Here is a 16,282-nt window from a genome sequence, read left to right on the forward strand (position 1 = left end):
GACACCCAGACTCACTTCATGAACCCCAGAGACTTTCAGCTTCATTTTATTAGTTACATTAAGTAAGGGGGCTCGGGGACCCTGGCCCTCCTCACACACATGCTTTTGGGACCCTCCACACTCCACATGACCGGGTCAGACCCACACTGTGCAAGTCTTTGGACCAGTGAGCTCCTGGAAAAGGGAAGGGACATGTCAGAAGTAGATTAGGTGCCCCCCTCCCTCACCCAAGATTTGGCAGACCTCTCAGGGGTACCCCGCCTGCTTTGGAACCTTAGTTCCTCAGTTCTTCACCCACAGCTGGGCCCAGTCTCCCTGGTTTAGTCTTATATAGACTAATCACTTCATCCCCACCCCTTTCCTTCATCTCCCTCCTCAGCCCCCTTCACAAATCCCTCTGCCTGGATCTTCAGTCACTGACTCACACCTCCTTTGCCATAGCCCAGCACCTCCTGGCTTCCACTCCCGTTGCTACTGCCCCCTCACCAGTCTCTCCAGGGCATATGCAGCTGCATCCTGGACACTCACAAACAGCTGTTCTGGGGTCACTCTATCCAGGAGTCCTGCCTGGGTCAGTGTCCCCAGCACTGAGGCTGTGTGGAGAAGGGGTCAGGCTCTCAGGTCCTACAACTACACCGTGTCCTCTTCCTTCCCTGCAAGCGTCCAGTCACTCCCCACTCTCCAGATCCCTCCATCCTCCACATCTCACCATTACACTGAGCCAGGAGAAGGTGGATCCCAGCATCTCGGCATCGGCTGGCCAGCTACGTGGGGCGGGGGGGAGGGCAGGGGGTTAAATCCTATATCAGAGAGTATTTGTGGGACAAGGGGACTTTCTCCTTAACCTACCCTCTCCCTCACCTGAACCACTTCTCTGGCCCCTGCAGCATCTGCAAAGGTGACACCACTGCAGTCTAGGACTACCACTCTGACAGGCTCAGCAACTAGGATGGCAGAAGGCAGGAGTACCCAGATGCCTCCATGGGTCGCGCCCAAATCTCCCTCATTGTCATCCCATCTCACCTGCATCAGGTGGGCCGTCTGTCTTTGGAGCCTCCTGTGAGTAGAAAAGGGTAGTCACCATCTCTGAGACACAAGCACGAACATGCACCCCTTGAGCACAATGACCCCCCCCCAGAACACCCACCTGTCTCCCACCCCCAAAGAAGCCACACGCCCCTTTGACCAAGTCCCTCACCTTGCCTCCTTCTCCAAGCCCCAGGTGCCACTCCAGGATGCGGCGAAACTGCCCACGGGTCCCGAAGTAGAGCGGTGTTGGATAGCTCAGGATGCAGAGCCCTGGGACCTGGAGGAGCTAAGGGGTCAGAGGGTCAGTGAAACATCCGAGTCTAATCTTCCCTTCCTTCTTCGGCTGTAGCCCACCCACCTTGTGACTCTCTCTGAGTGGCCTGTAGAGCTCTGTCCCCTCAGCCAGTCCAAGTGCCAGGCACTGTACCCTGGGCGGGAAGCTGGGGTCAGATTCCCAGCCTGACCTGGCTGGAGAGTCACCCCAGGCACTCTTTTCTCTTCCCTCCGCTCATCTTGACTCCCCTCATCTCTACTCCCACCTCTGGGTGCGGCAGACCACAGTCACCATGGAGAAGACCACACCTACAGCCAGGCCCAGGTCCACACTCAGGGTCACGACAGCCACCCATGTGACCATCCACACAGCCTGCAGGACATGGATGGGAGCGAAATAACCAAAAGAAATGCCAGGCCATCCCTGCCAGGGAAAGGGGTCCAGGGGCAGTGACTGCCGGGGCAAGTGATGGGGAGGGATGGCCCGGGAGAAAGTAGAAACAATGACAGAAGGAAGGAACGGGATGGACCTAATAGGGGATACACACCAAGTGTAATGACCCCAGACCTTGAACCATCTGGGGAGTTACAAATATTCAGGTCTGAAGAGGTTCAAGCTCCACCCTTCACCTTGTCTCTGAGTAAAGGGATTAGGAGGTATACATGTTGGGGGGGGGTGGGTTGCAGAACTTAGGACTGGGACAATTAGCTTCGATCAAGGGCAGAGGCTGGGGACGCTGGTAAATGGGAGGGGGCATCCGAGGGTAATGCTGCCATTTCTCACAAAGTCCACGCGGCTGATGCGCCATAGTTGTGGAAGTTCTCGCATCTGGAAGAACATCTGGCGCATGCTGGAGATGTTGATGCAGGCCAAGACAGCCTTGGGGCAGAGGAGGTAAGCTGACCACCCCAGTGTGGAGGGATGTCGCCACCCATCCCAGCCACCCCTCCACCTCCTCTGCTGCTTACCTTGGGCAGATAGTAGAAGAAGGGCCCCAACCACAGCAGGACAGACAGGACAACCATACAGGAGAAGAGGCCTGCCACCTAGAGGGAAGGAGGGACGGAAGCAAAGAAGGGAGGGAACCTCACCCACCCCCGCGTGAGAGTTGGTCTCCCTGCCTACTCTGCCTCATCCTCCTTGGAAGTCTCCCTCCTCCCAAATCCCCTTCCACACTGATACTCCTCACTCCTCAACCCCCTGCTTGATATTCTGCCGCTCACACCTACCTTCCCCTCCCCCAATTAAATGCCTGTCATTTGCTGGTCTGCCCCAAGATGCAGTTCAACATCCCTATTTTTGTAGCTGACCTCCATCTTTTTTTAAAATTTTATTGGAGCATAGTTGATTTACAATGTTGTGTTAGTTTCTGCTGTACTGCAAAGTGAATCAGTCATATATATATATATATATATCTCCATTCTTTTGTGGATTCTTTTCCCATAGTCATTACAGAGTATTGAGTAGAGTGCCCTGTGCTATGCAGTAGGTCCTTATTAGCTATCTATTTTTATATATAGCAGTGTGTATATGTCAATCCCAATCTCCCAACTTATCCCTCCCCCACCAGCCTACCTTCATCTTAAAAGCCATTGTTGGATGACCCTAAAAGCAGGTTAATCACATGCTTAGGGCACCAACAAAGTACAAGAAACCAAAAACATTAGGGAGAGACTTTGATATGTGATATTTCTTTTTAAAAGAAAATGTCCTCACAAGGAAAAACACCAGAATTTTGTTTCTTAAATTTATTTTCCAGATAGTATTGTTCTTATTTTGAACTGCACATAGGGCACCATAAACTTTTTCAGTGCTTAGAGTCTACAAAGGTCTTAATGTACCTTTCTTCTCTTCTATACCTCCTACCCAGGTAATCCCATCTCCTCACTCACCTTCCCTCACAGAATTCCATCCTTCTCTATAGAGCTGCCAACTGGGGATCTGCCAATCTTCCACTTGTTCCACCACCACCCAACCTGGATGCCCCTCCCCCCTTCTCCTCACCCAGGGACGTGCTCTTACCTGTGTGTTCCCACCAGCATCCACTAGTAGGCTGGTTGTGGCCAATGTGGCCGAGTTGGGAAAGCAAGAGAAGAGGGAGGAGATGAGGTTGGAGACACCATGTGCAAAGAGCTCCTGGAGGGATGCAGTGAGATGAAGAGGAGACAAAGGCATGGCTGGGAGGGGGGAATCCCATTAGGGGGCTGTCCCCTGAATGAGGTTGGGGTCCTCACTCAAAGTCACACCTGGTTGGAATCAATAGTGTAGCTGTACTTGTCTGCATAGATGGAGGCCAGGGAGGCAGACACTGCAAAGGTAACCAGTGCCATGGGCAACGAGTCGGCCAGAATCCTGGGCAGCTCAGCCAGGTTGGGGAGGAGAGGCCGGGGAAATCTAGAGAGAGAGGAATCCATGGTGAGAATGGGTTGGGTATAATAAGGATATGAGCAAGAGAGAGGAAATGGCATAGGGCAGGACAGAGGAAGGTGCTGGGTGGGAGAGTTGTGAGGAAAGAAAACTGGTGCCTTTCCATTCTCTCTTACCCTCCGGGCAGCAATCCAACTATCTGGATGTTGTATCTTGTGTCCAGGGAAGAGGTGAAGCAGAGCACGGAGGCCAGAAGCACCTGGGAAAGAGAGCAAATTAGAGCATGGGAGGAGACAGGCCCCTGGCAGATGCTGGAAGGAGCTCAATATGAGAGAGGATTGCAACGCAGGATTAGGTGGTTGCAGGAGCCCAGCAACTGGGGTAGCTGGGATGTTTTGGGGATGGATGCCTAACAACTGGTTTAGAGTGAAGGAGGTTGGGGATGGGAAAGAAGAATGATGTATGCCTGGAGCTATGGAGAGAGAGGGACAGGAAGAAGTAAGAGGGGGCTGCTATGAGGGATGGTGGATATCAAGAGGTGCAATCGAGCCATTCTAAGCAGGGAAGCTGGGTTATATCAAGGGATATATGGGGTATCTGTGGAGACGAGAAGAGCCTGTTTAGTTGGGGCGGGAGAGAGAAATGTAGGTGGACGCGGGGAGGAAGATAAACCGTGAATTACAGTGCGGGACCGGCGAGGGGAGAGACGGGAGCGAAGGTGCCGTGGCGAGCGACACCGCAAGGGGGCGCTGTAAGGAGGAAGAAGGCTTTCTAAGAGGCCTACAGCCGGCTTTTTGAGAGAAGGGGGGACGTTTGGGTGGGGGATTCCCGAGGGTCAAAGTGTTCTGGGAAGAGGCCTGGAAAAGTACACATGTAAGCAGGACCTCTCATCTGTGACCTCTCTGCACTCCATGAAGGGGCGGCAGCGGCCAGTTCCTACCGGACGGGCAGGGTCTGTGCGGTGCACGGGGCTGGGACCCCATCCTCACCATGACGATTTCCCCTGGGATCGGGGTGGGTAGCCTGTCTCGGAACCTCACGTTCAATTCCTTGACGGGCACGAGCAGCGCCAGGCTGAGCGCCGAGACGGTCAGTTCGGCGGGACTGCTCCGCGGCAGCGCCGTCAGCACGGCGGCCAGCGTCTACGGGCAGGGGCAGTGAGCAGAGGGCCTGGGGCCAGGGTCGACTGCCCCCAGCGCGGACCCGCCAGACTGAGGCGAGGCCTCTCCTGGCTCCCATCAGGGCTTCCACCTCCTCAGCGACCCTCATTCAGCCACGTGGTTCTGACCTTTTCTCCGCCCATGCCACACACTATCCCTCCACTCGCCCCCACTTCCTTTCTTTACGGGCTTCCCTCTTCCCAGGACCGCTAGAAGCCTCTTCGCTCTTCTCCCACCCTCACCTTGAAGAGAGCGAAGCAGCCGATCTGACGCGGGAGGGGCAACCCCAAAAGGCTAGGCAGTTGGGACACGAGCACGTGCAGGGCGGCCCCACTGGTCAGCGCCTTGACTACAGGCTCCGACAAAAAGGTGGCCAGGACGCCGAGCTGCAGCGCGAACATTCCCAGCTGCAGGGGAGAAGATGAGCCATCACCACTGGAGAAGGAGCAGACCAGCCCCGGCGCAGTGCACCAGCTTGTCCGCGCACCTCTCCCGCCTAGAACGGTGCTGGAGACTTGTCCCTCCCTCTCCCCTGGCCCAATTCTCCGGGCCCCCAGCGTGGATTCCCTCAGGGTCCTCCCCCAAGGTCCTCCCTCACCATCAGTGCCCCGCTCCCGAAGGCCATGGCCGCAGCCGCACCAACCCGCTGAGCATCCAGCTGTTCCCTCTCAATGCCGCTCAGGTTCCCCTCGAGGGGTTCAGGCACCAGCCGCTCCACGGCCGAGCCCGTCATAAGGCTGAGTACCGCGAAAGTTCCTAGGGCCGGGGGACAAACGCAGAGATCACCAGCTGTGCCACCTGGGGCGCGGCGACAGCCCAGGCTTCGCGCTCTCCGCCCAGGATGCTGCCGTCAGACGCCCTCTCCTAGAAGGCTTGCTGCTCAGGTGAAGACTCTGGGGCCAAGAGCTGGTGCAGCAGCCCGGAACCAGAGGTGAGGGAGGAAAGGAGGGAGCGCCCGCCGGGAAAAAACTGCTCCCAACTGCGTCACTGCCCTCTCCTGCAGACGCCCTGGGGACTGCCTGCTCCTTTGGGCGACAGAGTATCTCCTCTCCCCTCTTCCAAGTTGTAGAGACGTTCATTTTAACCAAATTTCATGGAGGGGAAAAGTCCGAGTAAACTCCCGCCTCTTTGCACCCACTCAGCACCCGCAGCGAGCACTGTCTAGGTCAGAGGTTCACGGCAGTGTAGCGGCAGAGGCGGAAGGGAAGGTGGGGGGCGTGAAGACGGGAATAAGGGCGAGGGAGCTTACAAGAACGGAAGCCTCAAACCCCTGTCCTTTCCACCCCACAGAGAAGGAGAGGAGTCACTGGGTCACTCACCGGTGGACAGGTGTCTCCCAGTACCCAACAAGGTGTAGATGAGGACGGGAAAGAAAGAAGTGTAGAGTCCGAACACTGGGGGCACAGAGGTCAGGAGGGCAAAAGCCATGCCTGGGGGAGTAGTGGAAGGAAAGGTCTCCGGTGTGTAGGTTAGGCGGCAGGGTGCCCAGCCTCCAGGACTGTCCTTCCCTTCCCGCACTCTTAGAGGCTGGCCCGGGGACTCTAAATCCCGCCACATGAGGGAACTGAGGGGTTAACGGGCCTCGATGGGAGGTCGTGGGGCGGACAAGGTCAGAGATCTGTGTCGGCCGCGTCCTGGGGGGCAGGCGTCCTGCCTCTCTCCAGTTCCCTGGGCCGGACCGTGTCCAAGACTTCGCGCATAATTGCACAGATGAGGGGAGCTGGGGGTGGGGATCTGATGGAGCTCCACTGTCCTTACCCAGAACTTGGCCTCAGGTCCCTGTCGCCGAGCCCTCAAGCCACACTAACCCACCACTTCGCTCCCGGTTCCCAGGCCCCGTGCCAACCCGAAGCCCTCTAGAGCTTGGGCCCCTGACAGGCTGCTGCTGGCGCCGCTCACCCTGGGGCACGTGCACGATGCCCACGGTCACTCCGGCCACCGCATCCCCGAGCAGCCAGGCCCGCCAGCGGTAGTGGGGCAGCCAACGCAGCGGGGGCAGCCGCGCCCGCAGCAGGGGCCACGGCCCCGGTCCGGAACAGGCGCGGGCCCGCCGCTTCCAAAGCCGGCGCAGCCGCGACCAGCGGGGCTCCGCGAGTAGCTCGGGCTCCTGCTCTGCGTCCCCGAAGAGCTGCTGAAACCGGGCCTCGGTAAGAGGTTCCCTGAACTTGGCGCCCAGGGGGGACTTAAGGTCGGAGGCCTCTCCCGGACCTGGGCAGGTGCTGGCACCGGGTAGCCCACTCATTTTGCCCTCTGCCACCTCCAACTCCGCCCAGTCTTAAATACCCCTCCGCCCGCGGGCCCCGAGTCCCGCCTCCGCGAAGCAGGGTCCAATCCCGTCCCGGAGGGCGCCCTCTCTTGGGGACCTTCTACAGTCAGGAGCCGGCTGCGCCTTGGGGAGGGGGTGTCTCTACGTTAGGCGTTTCCTCAGACATCCTTGGCCAGATCGCTCGCTCTGCAGCCTGCTATGGGGGGAGGGATGGCCGTGGAAAGGGTTAGGAGCCAGAGAGGCAGGGCGAAAGACAAACGCGCCCCATCACCCAACACCCACTATTTACCGCTCCTAGGTCTTTTGACTCCCGCCTTCTCGCTCCCGGTTCCTTTCCGCATCTGCACCTTGGGCGAAGACAGACGCTGACTCCTCTAGGGTTACTGGTCATTCCCAGGGCCGCTGCATTGCCCACAAGAAAGTTCAGCGGCGTTCCAACTTCCCTTCCCCGCCCCCCCCCCAGACCCAAATCCTCATGGGGCACAGCTTGTCCCCAGAAAGTGTAAGGGGCTCCATTGGCCTCAGCTGTTTCACAAACTATCTAGATGGGAAGCAGCTGCTATTGGATACGGATGGATAGAGAACCGCCCTGCCACACACACACCTCTGCTGGGAGTGGCTGGGCCTAAATTCCCAGTTCAGGGCCTCAGGGGGAACACTGAACAGACAGGGAACTTTGATTTTATTTCTCAGAAGCCAAAAACACTGAAGCACTGTTTATTACGTTCCAGTGCTATTCACAAAGTAGGCACTCAACAACACGTATGTGGTTAAATTAAGTACAAAAGGGTCACCCACCCACCTCATGTACCCCTGTGGTCCCTAAAGAGATTCAAAGGTTCTGAGCTCCAGAATTCTGTTATTTGCCCCATCCCCTCCTCCATTCACACGAATCCTTAGCAGCCCTCCCCAGTCCCTGACCCCAAAGCCCTGGGGGTGGGGTACAGTGAGGGTGGGTCTCCCCTCTTCAATTCCTCCTATTGTTCCCCAGAAGTCTTATCTGGGCTGTACGTCCTGTCCCCTTCACCTTAGAGGTCCCTCCCCCCATTGTGGCCAGAGAGACCTCAGGCCCACAGGGAGACTCCAGCTCTTCCTCACCCTCCCACCCCAGCAGTCTATTGTCTGCTGAGGAAGCTCAAGTACACGTGACTGGGCCCAGGGGACGGATGGACACAGTGGACACACCGATGCCCAAGGACCCAGGACAGGGCATCTGGACACGGATCTCTGCACGTTTGGCTCTCTGTCCCAGGGGCTGTCCCAGAAGTTGGGAGAGGTGAAGACCCCTTTGGGCTCTCCGCTCTTGGGTCTGTGGCTTGAAGAAGAATCCCTTCCTGCTCAGTATGGATATGCCTTACAACCTCCCAGACAGCAAAAGTAAGGACACCCAGAGCCAGAAGGGGACACAGCACCCCAGCATCCTCTCACCTCCCCATGTTCCCTGAGCTGAACATGGTGGCCCCAGAAAGAAAGGTACATTGGGCATTCGGAGCTTTAGAATCTGGGTGTTGGGGGGAATGGTGGGAAGTCACCCCACAGCGGGCTTTCCAGTGGGGTCTAGAACAGAGACCAGAGGGGAGGGAAAGAGGGACTGGGCAAAGGGGAGGATACGTCAAGGTTCTAGGGTTTTCCAGTAGCCCTAAGCTCCAGGTCTAGACTGAGAGTTGCTGCAACCGCAGGTGAGGGACAAAGATAATGACATCTTTTATCTTACATCCCACACCCTTCTCCTTTCACCAGGCCCCTCCTCAAGTGACTGATCTGAGGGGCCAGCTGATCTCTTCCATACCCCTTTACCCCACTTACCCCTACTTCAGCTTCCCCTTCCCTCTGCCAAGACAGCAGCTTTAGTGATATAACAAAACCTTTATTCTCAAAAAACAGAAAAAACAAAATCAAAAACAAAACCAATAGTTTCTGTCTGGCCCTTGCCCCAGCCCTCCTACCCACCCACATTTCCTCCTTTTGGGGGGGACCTGTGATGCATGCATAGGGGTAGGGGCTGAAGGAACCTATGTTTCTTGGGCAGAAAGAAGTCTTTCTGAGTCTAGGTTCCCTCCTGCAAGTTGACACTCCCAGCCTCGCCCACCCTCCAGATACACCAAGAGGGAGGAATTCTGGGGCGCTGCCAGAAGGATTGCCCTGAAGTTCCTGGGGGAACGGAGTGGCTGAGTCAGCACCACCCCCATGGCCTTCACCAGTTACAGCTCATCTTCATCCAGCTTGGCAAGTCTGGCTTGGCGGGGGGGGGCGTTTGGAATTGGTGGAACTGGAGGAGAGTCATGAGGAGCTTGGGGGATGTCACTGGAGGCCTGAAGAGAGACTCAAGTCAGAGGATCACAAAAGTTCAGGAATCCAAAAAAAAAAAAAAAAAAAAAACAAAAGTTCAGGAATCCACCCTCACTCCTCTCTTGTCAGTGTAAGCCCTAGTCAAGCCACCCCCTCTTGCCAGACATCTTAGATTATCTGAGACCATCAGCTTCTCTCAGGGTTAAACTGGAGTGGGGGAGGGCAAGAGATGGGAAGTAGGAAGGGGCAGACAAAAGGAAGGTGGTGGAAGAAAGGAATGATACAGGGGAAGGAGGTTTGGGGATCCTGGAACAAGAGAGGACCTCCCCATTCTGCCCTTACAACCAGGGAATTCCATTCCTCATACCTGTGTGTCCAGGGACAGGGGGACTCTGGCCACCTGCCCTTTGGGAAACAGCAGCAGGGAGGGAAGAGAGCCATTGATGGGTGTGTGTGTGCTGACCTGGGCCCGATCTCCAGGCCGAATTCTCCCGGGGCTCCCCACCCCAGGACCTCCTGGCCGTCCCAGGCTGTTTGTCTGGCTCTCCCGTCTCTGGTACTCAATGGGTGACTGCAGTGCTGGGGCAAACAAAGGGACAGAAGGAGGGTTACAGCAGAGACACGCCCTCTCCCAGGGGCTCTGCTCTCAAGGACTGTCGGCCAATGTAAGTCGCTTGAGGCTTTAGGGGATTCTGAGTTACTAAATCTTGAGCTAGTTGTGGAAAAGTGAGGATGAGGGATGGGGAGAAGCTGGGGTGAGGGCAGGGACTGGAGATTGGGCGGTGAGGGATTCAGGAGATCCAAGGACCAAGGGAGGATGTCGGGGAGGGAGGGTGAGAGCTTCACCATTGAGAAAGTCCCGCTGGCTTTCCAGGATCTGAGCCACTTGCTTGATCCAGGCCTGACTGACCGCAGGGTCTGCAGTTTGCAGGACATAGCGCTGGATCCCACCCTCTGGCCCTCTGGAGGTCAGTGCAAAGCGGCAAGGGTCGCCTTGGAGGTTCCCCTCCAGTCCCAGGCAGCTCACCTGGATTGGCAAATAAGAGGTAGCCCCCCAATTCTTCAGGCCCTCTCTGGTTCCTGTCCCCTCCAACAAATCCAAAGAGGATGTGAGGGGCCACTGTCCTCTCAGAGGCCTCCCCTATCCCAGTCAGACCTCTCCCTTGGGACACCCTCCCCACCTTGATGCTGCTTTTGTACACATATCCAGGCTGCGTTCCACCTCTCACTCCTCCTCCCAGGGCCTCGCTGAAGATGATGATTTGCTCAAAGAGGAAGACACGTCTCTCTCGACCCCGAGAAGACAGCAGCCCCCCAGCCTCGGGCTCTGTGACCCAGAATGTGTCCTGGCCCAAGAGCTTCCCCTGAGCAGTCAATTTGCCCTGAAACCAAAGGAGAGTGGCCTTTGAGAAAAACAATAAGAGAAAAGGGGCAACTCTCTGCTCCTCCCTCCTTCCCCTGACACTCCCAACCAACCATCTCCTGTCAGCCCCAGGAGAGCACAGTTCCCTGTAAGGATCTCCTGAGTGCTCAGCCTGGGGCAGAAGAGCATTGCTCCATCCCTGTACCTCAAACCCCCGCAGTCTCCCCAGGGTCATCATGTCATTACAGCGCTTGGGTACGAAGCACATGACCTCCACAGCTTGCTGGGACACAAGTGAAAAGAAGAGCACTGTCATCATTGGAAAAGAGGCGTCTTCAGACCACGTCTCTATCGCCAACCAGCCTTCCCCTTCACCACCCGTGGAGCTGGAGGAACCCAGGAGACTAAGAAGATGAGGTGTGCGTGGTGTGTCCTGTGAGATCTGGGAGTACTCACCTCCAGCTCTTCAGTTTCCATCCCAGCTCTACTATAATACTTGAGAAAATCCTAAGACACAGAGAAGAAATGCTCAGGGAGGTTATGAGAACATCCTCAAAAGCCCTCACATCCTCCCCCTGAGGACACAGGTGAGGGCCCCCCCCGAAGTCTGGGTGGGGAGCCTTAGGAACCCTGGGGAGACGAATGAGGAAAGGGCCATCCCAACCAGCCGTGCCCCCAGGGAACAGGTGGCCCCGACCTTGAGCAGCAGCTGGTATTTCATGATCCTCTGCACTGGTTTGATGAGGAGGTCGTTGAGCTGCAGGCGGTGCCCCAGCTGCTGCCGGAGCTCCTGGGGACAGGGACAGATGGGGTGGTTTTGCAGCCTGGAAAGCCTGCTCATGCTGACGATTCTGTCCCCCTTTCCCCAAGGTGTCTCAGCCACTGACCTCAAAATAGCTGTCCCCAAATTCTGATACCACATGCTCTGACTTGGGCTTATTCTGACAGTACACCACATACATATGCAGGCGGCGCTCCTAACAGGAGTAAAATTCAAGAAAGAGTAGAGTGAGCGAGGAGAGAGGGCACATCTCCAGAAAGTCCTGACCCACTCCCAAACCCCTCCCCTCCTGGGCCCCACTCTGTCAAGCCTCACATGTTTGATGAATAGCTGAGCCAGCCAATCAGGATCCTTCAAACACCTCTGTAACTCCTGCAGGAAATAGCTGGAGGGGTAGGGAGGGAAAAGGTTGGTCAAATACCCCTACTCCAAGCAACTCAGAGCTGTCTGCCCTGGTAGTGTTCCCCGCGAAGTCTCTCCAAACATTCCTCAGGCAACAGTGGGCCCGTGGGTAGGATACAGAGACCACCAGACATACGCCCCTTCCCCTCGCTCTCAGGGATCCATCACTCACTCTCGATGCCACTCGTAGATTTGCTGGATGTTCCCAAACACAATCCTGTCACGACCTCGAAGATTCTCGGGTACCCCCTGAGCAGCCATGGTGGCCATGTAACCCTGTGGGAAGGTTGGGTGGGAACATGAGTGTGTGGAGCCAGTCCTGGTGGGAACCTCCCCTCCCCAAGAAGTCCAGGATGTAGGGGAGACTGGGAAGGTGGGACAGAGGAGCAACAAGGCATCTCCTAACATTAGCCCTGGGGAGAGGGAAGGGGCTGGGCCAGGGCTGGGAAGGGAAAAGGGAGCTACCTCTACAATCTGCCCCAAGTCCTCCACGTACATTTTCTCTGTCTCTACCAGTTCAGTCAGGACGTACCTGGGAAGAGAACAGGTTTAGCCACTTCCTCCCTCCTGGACTAGAAGCCCCTTCATTACCACAGCCAACCTCAGAGGAAATTCCAGGTCTCAAATCTAAAATGTGAGAGACAATCCTCTGGAAGTTGCGCGACTGCGGGGGTCTGGGATAGAGAGTGTGTGGACACTTACATACTCCTTTCCAGAGCCTTCTTCTGGTCCTCTTCACTCTCAGGGGCTTGGGACAGAGTCTCCTCTTCAGGTGGCTGTAAGGAAGAACATCCCAGAGTAAGCAAATGGATGCCTCTTGGGTGAGGGGAGCCACGCCAGACTCATGTCTTCATACCTGCGTCTTATCCCCAGGGCCCCCCAACAATGTGGTCAGCAGGGTCAGTTCTGGCAGCTCCTCTCCTGTGGCTAAAGCTGGTTCCAGCATCCAGTTCTGGGGGCCAGAGGTCAAGTCTCAAAGGTCAGGGACAGTAGCTGTGTCTCCCCAGTGACCAGTGGCCCCCTCAACCTGCCCTCTCCCAGCACCCTTCATGGATGTCCTACATGCTTCTCTGGTGCTCCCTCCTCACCTCATATGGTCCAGCCTGGCCACCTTCTGCCTCAGTTTCCACACTGAGACAATGTTTAGAATGATCCAACCATCTTCTCAGGCCACTGACTGGCCCTGGGGGTCCCGGGGAACAGGGGCCAGAGCTGAGGCCAGAGCTGGGGCCAGAGGGAGCAGCCAGACCCGAGGCAGCTGAAGCCGAGATACTCCCCTCACTGCCAGCAATGGAATAGGATTCTAAAGGGGTGGGGTAGGGGGAGAAAGGGGGTGATAAATTTTGCTTCAGTTCCAGATTCAGGGTCCCTAGGGAGCTCCGAGAGTCTCTGCTCTGTGATGCTCAGCCCCTCTCCCTCAGGGCTCACTTTCTTGCCATCCTCATTGGAGTTGGCCAGGAGAGAAAATTTCACCAGGACACCCTTGGGAAGAAGGACAGAAAACACCTGGCTCCCTAGGCCTGGAACCCCCAGTTACATGTGGGGGTTCCCCCATATCTGAGCATGGCACCAATATGGGGGTGAGGGCAGCCATCTGGGAAGACACTGGAAGCTGGGGGTGGCCATCTGCTCTCCTACAACCCTCCCCCTTGCAATGGGTACAGACCATTCTCTGAGAAGGGTGGTGGCGGGGGGGGGTGGGAGAAAAAGAGCTTAAGAGCCCATCTGCCACCCCCAGACCCCTCCTCCACCAAGTGCACTAGTCACTATAAAAAGAAAAGACCTCTGCAGCCCACCTTCCCAGCACATGCACAAACCCAATAGAGGGGGCAAGTGAGGAGAGCTCATCGGTGTTATCCTTGGCCTGGGCTCAGGGACAGCGGAGCTGTGATTTGGGAAAAAGCCCCTGGTAGACCCCCCTCATCCCTCATTCCTCCATCCCCCTGTCCTTCTTCAGATCTGAAGTAGATTCTCAGCAGAAGGATTTCAGGGAAGATGTGGTCTAGGCATAAGGGGATTGTGGATGGGTTTTTCTCACACTCAGTTGAGAGGAGTCCCCTGCCCCTTCCCCAATTTCCTTAACTTTTAACTGTTAGAAATTTGAAGGCAAGAGGGGATCTTAGAGATCATCTATTAGGTCACTTTCCTGGAAAACACAGGTATAGTCTCCAGCCTCTAAATCCCTAGGGCCGGGACAGACACAAGTCCTGAACCCTCAGCCCGCCCCCCACTCAACACTGGGCCCTCGCGACCTTACACTCACCATGTCCCCCCCGGGCGAAGCAGCAGACGCATTTTGCCAGCACTTTTCGGATCACGCGGGGACAGGCACAGCGACCCCCCTTTTGCCCCCCCCGCATGGCGCCCGGGCCCCCCCACACCCCCGACCCGGGCAGGCCATGCAGGGGGAACTACGGGGGGCGGGGACGGCGCAGGGCGCACACCCCCCCCTCCCTCCTACCCCGCTCCAGGCTGGGGGAGGCGGGGGGAGGGAGGGAATAGGAAGGCGGGGGTCCAGGGGTAGGCGGAAGTCTGGTCTGGAAAAGGGCTGGGGACTCTGTAGAGAGGGCGGCGCGGGGCCGGGCCGCCGAGCTGGGCGGGGAGGGTTTCCGGAACCCAGTCGGTGCGGGGCCCAGGGTCCAGATGTCCAGCGGGAAGGGGAGGGATGGTGGAGGAGGCTGGGCCGGGATGCGGCAGCCGCTCCAGCTGCGTCTCCGGCCTCCCGGGTTGGGGGTAGTTCTAGGCCTGGTCAGGGGAGGAGGCGGGGGCCGACTCCCCGAGTCACTGGCGCTGCGCGGGTCCCCGCCGAGCGGCGAGCAGAATAACAGGCCCCGCCGCCGGGTCGCCGCGGGGAGGGGCCTCTGCGGCCCAGCTCCGCCTTCTCCCTCGCTTTCCCCCTTCAGCCAGTGCTGGGTTCCCGCCCCAATTCCCCCTCCGCCAGGCACCACCTCGTACCCACTCCAAGTCCCCAGCGCCTCCGCCCCTCCTCTCTAGCCTGGGCTCCCCAGCCCCGGGTTCCCCCTCCCTCCCGCATCTCCGGCTCCGACTGCGGAGCACTGGCGTGGGGGTTAAGCCCGGCGGCGGGGTCGGCTAGGGTCGCCCCTCGGCCTCTGCGGCGGAGAAGGGCGCGGCGGATGGGGCCTTAGCCTGTGCGAAGAGGTCCTGGGGTTGGGACTGTCTCTAGCCGCGCAGGGGTGGACAAGGTCCCCCAGTAGGGGATGCGTGAATGGGGAGCTCTTTGTGGGGAACACAGCCCGGGTGCCGCCCTCTCGCCGGACCCTTCTTTCCTCCAGGCCCCGGGACTCCAGCTGAGGCTAATCACCAATTAAGGAGAAGTCCTGGAGACTCGGCTGGCGAGGGGCCAGGGGTGGGGCGCGGGGACACTACGCCAGCGGGGGCTCGGGACCCGCTGAGGTGGGGGACACACAGCGGGCTAGAGGGCGAGAAGAAGCGTGGAGGTCTCAGCGTCTATATGGGTCTCATGCAAATTAGATGCGAACCTTTATACTAATACGAGCAGCATATTTTTTAATTTGCCACTTTGCGCAGGATGGCAAACTGTGCCCCACCCCACCCCTAGCTTCTTACCGGGCAGCGGAGCCCAGGCGGGGACCTCGCGTTCGCGCTCCCCTCTCTGATTCCCCTCCGTACAGTTAGATTCTGGCTCGGTCCCCCCCAGCCCTAGGGGGCTTCTCTTCGGGGGCTGCGGGGACAGAGTGATCGTAAGAAACCCGCCCTCCACGGCCAGCCTAGACCTCCCGCTTCCCCTTCTCCCTCCTGTCAAAATCCACTTTGTTATAAAAGGGTCTTCGCCAAGGCTGGGGTGGAGGGAGCAATTTACCCAAGAACGTGCCTATGATGCTCTTAATGGAACTTTTGGATTCCTGCGACTACCCCGAAGGATTCTTGTTTGCGGGTAAATTGAGTTTGTGGGGTGCAGCCATCCTGAAGCCCCCTAAAGACCCCCGACCCCACCGTGGTCCCCCTTTCTTACCCCCTCCTGCCCGGGTAGGGCGCATGCGCGCAGCATGCCCCCCATGACCCCCAGTATCCGGTCAGTGCGGCCAGGGGCGGGGCGCTCCGGGGGCTTCATGCTGGACCCCTACCCTCCTCCAAGTTTCAGAGCCGAGGGGGCACGGAAGCTGGGGGGCTCTGAGGCCAGCGTGCGTCCGGGGAGTTGCCGCCGCGGAATCCGCCCCCTGCCAGGCTCCGCCCCCACTCCCACCCCAGCCAAACTTTTCAAAAGGGGTAGGGTTGTTCCTTTCTCTGCAACTGTAGTTCAGCAACAAACCCCACTTCATCCTGACTCCGCTGTCGAAGCACGATCCAAGGCTTCGCAGTTTTATCTTGG

At 57.7% G+C, this 16,282-nt stretch overlaps 2 protein-coding genes across 20 annotated transcripts; both read right to left on the reverse strand.

Moving 5' to 3' along the window:
- Positions 1 to 29: 29 nt before the first annotated feature.
- On the reverse strand, positions 30 to 8,931 carry SLC26A10P (Solute carrier family 26 member 10). 15 transcript variants are annotated; one of them, XM_033866392.2, is made up of 20 exons: positions 8,903 to 8,931; positions 7,386 to 7,443; positions 6,730 to 7,292; positions 6,150 to 6,260; positions 5,429 to 5,586; positions 5,073 to 5,237; positions 4,660 to 4,812; positions 3,847 to 3,929; positions 3,550 to 3,697; positions 3,326 to 3,439; positions 2,272 to 2,349; positions 2,087 to 2,182; positions 1,569 to 1,675; positions 1,388 to 1,457; positions 1,199 to 1,315; positions 1,024 to 1,057; positions 862 to 944; positions 710 to 764; positions 487 to 593; positions 30 to 174 (listed from the first exon to the last, which is right to left on the reverse strand). In XM_033866392.2, the coding sequence occupies exons 3-20, from the start codon at positions 7,070 to 7,072 to the stop codon at positions 136 to 138; spliced, it is 2,061 nt and encodes a 686-aa protein (XP_033722283.1). In that variant the 5' UTR covers positions 7,073 to 7,292; positions 7,386 to 7,443; positions 8,903 to 8,931; the 3' UTR covers positions 30 to 135. The 15 variants fall into 15 exon arrangements, 14 of the variants coding, with proteins under 14 accessions (XP_033722283.1, XP_073644555.1, XP_073644556.1 ...); XM_073788454.1 differs by having other exon boundaries at positions 5,474 to 5,586; positions 7,386 to 7,498; XM_073788455.1 differs by having other exon boundaries at positions 4,711 to 4,812; positions 7,386 to 7,498.
- A 147-nt stretch (positions 8,932 to 9,078) lies between these two features.
- Positions 9,079 to 16,097, reverse strand: ARHGEF25 (Rho guanine nucleotide exchange factor 25). Of its 5 annotated transcripts, none has more exons than XM_033866395.2 (16): positions 15,926 to 16,097; positions 15,520 to 15,634; positions 13,020 to 13,234; positions 12,788 to 12,883; positions 12,634 to 12,707; positions 12,397 to 12,463; positions 12,104 to 12,207; positions 11,845 to 11,914; positions 11,636 to 11,725; positions 11,446 to 11,538; positions 11,205 to 11,255; positions 10,954 to 11,031; positions 10,567 to 10,767; positions 10,232 to 10,412; positions 9,753 to 9,964; positions 9,079 to 9,408 (listed from the first exon to the last, which is right to left on the reverse strand). In XM_033866395.2, the coding sequence occupies exons 1-16, from the start codon at positions 16,022 to 16,024 to the stop codon at positions 9,298 to 9,300; spliced, it is 1,857 nt and encodes a 618-aa protein (XP_033722286.1). In that variant the 5' UTR covers positions 16,025 to 16,097; the 3' UTR covers positions 9,079 to 9,297. The 5 variants fall into 5 exon arrangements, with proteins under 5 accessions (XP_033722286.1, XP_033722287.1, XP_033722288.1 ...); XM_033866396.2 differs by having other exon boundaries at positions 9,849 to 9,964; positions 15,926 to 16,096; XM_033866397.2 differs by lacking the exon at positions 12,788 to 12,883.
- Positions 16,098 to 16,282: the final 185 nt, after the last annotated feature.

This window comes from Tursiops truncatus, chromosome 11 (genome assembly GCF_011762595.2).
Source record: "Tursiops truncatus isolate mTurTru1 chromosome 11, mTurTru1.mat.Y, whole genome shotgun sequence".
Classification (NCBI taxonomy): Eukaryota; Metazoa; Chordata; class Mammalia; order Artiodactyla; family Delphinidae; genus Tursiops; species Tursiops truncatus.